The 5,180-nt window shown below is 35.5% G+C and overlaps 1 protein-coding gene across 1 annotated transcript; it reads left to right on the top strand.

Moving 5' to 3' along the window:
• Positions 1-1,120: 1,120 nt before the first annotated feature.
• LOC134689951 (uncharacterized) lies at positions 1,121-4,385 on the top strand. Its single transcript, XM_063549917.1, has 2 exons — positions 1,121-1,484; positions 3,181-4,385. Exons 1-2 carry the CDS (start codon positions 1,121-1,123, stop codon positions 4,383-4,385), a joined length of 1,569 nt encoding a protein of 522 aa, XP_063405987.1.
• Positions 4,386-5,180: the final 795 nt, after the last annotated feature.

Below are 5,180 nucleotides of genomic sequence, written 5' to 3'. Positions count from 1 at the left end.
ATGCTCTTCAATTTAAAAACCGATAAAGGTTGTAATCAGCTGTTTTGTTAAAAGAACTTCTGCTGCATATTTTTATACATAATTGACCATTTTGATACGATTTAACAAAAGTATATAACTTCGTAGTGTTGGGAAACTTATTTCCCTCTTCAAGAGATTGTTGCATACATGTACGGGTGATCTATTCCTAGACACATTGGTTTAATTAACTTAAGGCAGTTAAAAATTCTGTACGGGAATGAGGATTATTTATAAGACTGAAATTATTGTACTATTTGCTGGAAATGTGGAATATAAGAAATTTAAAGCCATCCGTGAGTAGTTTTGATGATTCAGCTGGAAATGATACAGTTTGCTCCCACCTTAAAACAGTACATGATATATCATGTACAGGACACCAAAGACAAAGAAAGATCTAAATGCCATAATTTTTGACATCTTGAAAACTGGAAAGACGGATCTCTTTGAAGCAGATGATAGTTATAAAAGAATTATTTGCGACAGTTATACCAGTTGGAACAGGTAATAGTTTAAATTATGGAAGTTTGAAATTACTTCTGGGATGAATTGATACAAAAAGGCATCAATCAAATAAAGCTCGGACTATTAAACTAGTATAAATAAGTCCCAGAACAAAGCATTCCGAAGATTAAATATTTTTTTCTAAACATACTTTGTAAACAAGACTAAATCCTGGCGATGTTCTGAACAATATGAATATACAGCAATTAAACAGGATTGGTCAATATACATCGTTTGCTCATTTCCTTGTACATAACTAAATAATCTCAGACTTCTTATTTGCAGGTGATTTGCGTATCATTTCGACAACTCAAGAGAATAAAGGACGTTTGGAAATTTATCATAATGGCGAATGGGGAACAGTCTGTGACGATGGTTTTGAGAATGTTGATGCAGCGGTGGCCTGTAAACAGCTCGGATATTGGTATGCAATAAGTTCATAACAACTCCAAAATGTCATTCTAATGCAGTCTTAACGTTTTTCTTAATTCTCATTGGTTAATCCCATAATTTGCATAGCATCAATTCCACGGTTGAAATGTCATCGGGTATTTGAAGCCGTATCACATATATTCCTACGCGTTTATTTACAAACAAAATGGAAGACCAATCTGAGTATTTGTACGATAGCGAGGAAATTGAACTTTTAGGGCAGTTGATTATGCCAGATTTTGAGCTGAAGTCAGATGTGTTGGGAGAAATGGAAATTGAAGCATCCCAAAGCGATGAGGAACTCGCCGAGGCAATTCATGCCATTGAGGAGACCGAAAGTCATGAATCTCCCGAAACAACAGCACTGCCAGCAGACGACGTACATGTATCTGTACCAGCCATGGAAATACAACAAGAAGTAACAAGCAGATTCGCAAAACTTGACGATGATGCGTTGGAAAAAATCATTTGTGAAACAGAGAGTACTTCAACAAAAAGACAGACAAAATATGGCGTCAAAATATTCAAGCGTAGGTGTCAATTCTAAAAAAGCAGAATCGTACAGTGTATGATCTGCACAGCTTTATCCCAAGCATTTTAGTCTTAAATGATAAAATCGCAATTTTAAATAAACGCAATAATTTCTGAATTTACTTTATTCCAATATTGCCTAGGAGTTATAAGAAATAACAGGATTGTACTTTGAAAATTACTGCTGTTCAATTGCCACTTACACAGTCTTAAATTTAGAAGACAACTGCATTGTGAATTTGATGGTCGAAATTATGTTTACTGGCGACGCGTTAGCGCAGACAGTAAACAGGTATTTGCGACCACCAAATACCAAATTCATGCCGTTGGAGCTTTAAATTGAGGAGATAACTGTATTGTATTTAAAGCTCTGACGGCATTCATTGGGGATTTGATGGTTGCAAATTAAGTTTACTGGCCACGCGTAAGCGGAGACAGTAAACGGGTATTTGCGACCATCAAATCCCCAATTGATGACGCCTGAGCTTAAAATACAATTAATTAATTATCGGTTGATAATTGTCTCATAATCATTAGCAATCATACTCGTCTTCTTATTTTTATATTAAAAGTGGCCATCAATTTGCAAAAATACATTGTAAAAAACTAGACACAGATATTATATAAACAGTGCTTAGGAGATAAAAAAGAGGGACGAAAGATATCAAAGGGACAGTCAAACTCATGAATCTAAAACAAACGGACAACGCCATGGTTAAAAATTAAAAAGACAAACAATAGAACACATGGCACAACATAGAAAAACAAAGAATAAACACGAACCCCACCAAAAGCTAGGGGTAATCTCAGGTGCTCAATAAGGGTAAGCAGAACTGCTCCATACGTGGCACCCGTTGTGATGCCTGTGTGATATCAAATCTGATAAATAGTCTTACTCGGTAGGTCACATTCATGAAAGGGAAGGAAATTGTAGTTACGACGTAAGGAACATATCTGATATCATTTGTGAAACTGTATTTTAATCACCAATTCATGCTGTCAGATTTTCTAAAAAAATTGTTATGTTTATTCTAATAAAACTTGCAGACAGAAAACAAAGTCAAATCAAGCACTTAAAATCTAAAAATACTGTTCTAAATATCAAGCTCTGACGGCATTAATTGGTAATTTGATGGTCGAAAATTAGGTGTACTGGCGATGCCTTGACAGAGACAGTCAACCGGTATTTGCGACCATCAAATACAAATTGATGCCATCGCAGCTTGAAATACAAAGATCATTTTGATTGGATAACATCACAAATTTTGATGGCATCAATTAGGAGATAACTGTATTGTATTTTAAGCTCCCACAGCATCAATTGGGGATTTGATGGTCGCAAATTAAGTTAACTAGCGATGCATTATCAGAGGGTTAGCAGATATTTGCGACCATCAAATCCCCAATTGATGCCGTCGCAGCTTATATTGTCATCTCCACTCTAAAACTGACAAAAACAATGTTAAAACATGTATTTAAAACTTGTCATATGCTGTCTGTGCTTGCGTTCCATAGCATCAATTGTGTTAATAAGTGTTGTTATCCAATCAAAATGAATTTTACAAATGTTGTTGCATTATAATTAAAATGGAATTAACAAACGACAATGTTGCACTAGTATACATGTAAATAACTATTAAATTAAAAATAGAATGATATATTTATCATTGAAATTCTTTTTTTTTCTTCTTACAGAATGGTTGACTGAAACAAAACAAGACTCAAACTTTGAGCAATTTTCAACAGAACAGCTTGATCATATTCTTAGAAATTTGTATGCAGAGGTTCGAAACACAGATGGTCAACTATATGCAACGAGCACTTTTGTAGGCATAAGAGTGTCTATAAATAGATATTTACGAGCACCACTACACAACAAATCATTCTCTCTACTTGAAGATAAACAGGATTTTCACAAATCTAACCAAATGTTTACAGCTATGATAAAAAAATTGCAAAGGGAAGGCCTTGATGTCACAAAGCATCACTTGTCAATCTCAGATGGAGACCTTGAAAAGCTAAGGTTGTCAGGTGTTCTCTCCACCAAAAATCCTAAAGCACTACTACGTAAGGTTTGGTTCGACATTTTACTTGGTTTTGGAAGACGCGGTCGTGAGAACCAAAGAACTTTTACTGACAAAACGTTTGCTATTAACCAAGATGACAGAGGTTTCAAGTATATTGAAATGGTTGTAAGTGAAACAACAAAAAATCACAGAGGGGGACTTGGGGATGATAATTTTGAGAAGTCACCAAGAATTTACGCAACATATAAGCAAGGCTGTCCAGTGGAATCTTTTGAATTGTATATGGACAAACGTAACCCTAAGTCTGAATGCTTCTTTCAGCTTCCGAGAATCAAGTTTTTAGCTTTCGACACAACATGGTACACCAGTAGGCCCTATGGAGAAAGGATGTTGAATGAAATGATGAAGTCCATCTCAAAAGATGCTGGTTTAACCAAAGTGTACACCAACCACTGTGTCAGAGCTACAACAATCAACGTTTTGGCACACTCAGGTGTCTCTGACAGGGAAATTATGAAGATAACTGGCCACAAATGTGAAAGAAGCTTAAACTCTTATCATTCAGATTCCAGTGATAAGCAAAAAAGGGATTACTCTGCCATACTCCAGGGAGAATCCAACACTGGTGAAACCCCAAACGCTATTGTCCCAGTCGTATCATCGGGTTCTATTTCTAGCCTACAGCAAAATTTCGCCATTGGCATTGCTAACGACACGAGAATGCCTTTGACACAGATAAACAATACGAGTCATAATGTAATGCAACATATTAATAACTTACCACGAGCTCCAATGTATCAAAAACAGTTTGAGGTGAATAATTCCACTGTACATGTCTACAATTACCACATGACTCATTCAGGAAACCAGTAATTTTGACAACTTTGTGATGACATCTTCTTTCCACAATTTTCGGCGCCATCTTTCCCAGGATGCAGTTGATTGAACTTTGAAAAACATAATAATTCTAGAACTGCAACTGTTGTTTTTAAAAAAAAAAACTTTTTAAAAAGAACTTTAAACAATCATCTTTCATTATTATTATATTTGTAAAGCCAAATTTATTAAAATGAGGTAGACACAAGTTCGAACTATTTCTTGCGTATGAAAGCTGTTATTGGCCCTCAGGTAATCGATGTGTACTGACAAGTGTGTACTATTAGGCACACAATAAGTGTTAGGAGAAAATGAACTTCTTTAGAATGGAGATAACAGTATTGTATTTTAAGCTCCGACGGCATCAATTGGGGATTTGATGGTCGCAAATACCCGTTTACTGTCTCCGCTAACGCGTCGCCAGTAAACTTAATTTGCGACCATCAAATCCCCAATTGATGCCGTCGGAGCTTAAAATACAATACAGTTATCTCCTAATTCATTTAAAGGTCGTTAAAGTATACATGCACAGCGGTTGTCAGATCAATACAGTCTACTTTAATCGAAGATAATGTCGACGGATGCATTATCAATCGGAACAATATGGGTGCGTGAACTTTATTACTTTTAAGTTTAGAAAGGTCGATCCAAAATTATTAGAATTGATGAACATGATCCATCTGCCAGTATTTTACGAACTACGAGGACGATAATGTATTTTGATTGATCAAATTTTCAAAATTTCCGCAATTTCACAATTCAAACTGGGATATTAAAGCCTTCAATTGAGAA

The sequence above is a fragment of the Mytilus trossulus genome, chromosome 11 (assembly GCF_036588685.1).
Source record: "Mytilus trossulus isolate FHL-02 chromosome 11, PNRI_Mtr1.1.1.hap1, whole genome shotgun sequence".
NCBI classification, from domain to species: Eukaryota; Metazoa; Mollusca; class Bivalvia; order Mytilida; family Mytilidae; genus Mytilus; species Mytilus trossulus.
The sequence above is the reverse complement of the archived record's forward strand: the minus strand, read 5'-3'. Positions and strand labels throughout refer to the sequence as shown.

Excerpts from the sequence above, each read along its gene's own strand:
- LOC134689951 (XM_063549917.1), top strand. The coding sequence starts at position 1,121 with ATGGAAGACCAATCTGAGTATTTGTACGATAGCGAGGAAATTGAACTT. Across the intron at positions 1,485-3,180 it reads TGGCGTCAAAATATTCAAGC|AATGGTTGACTGAAACAAAA; the intron begins GTAGGTGTCAAT and ends TTCTTCTTACAG.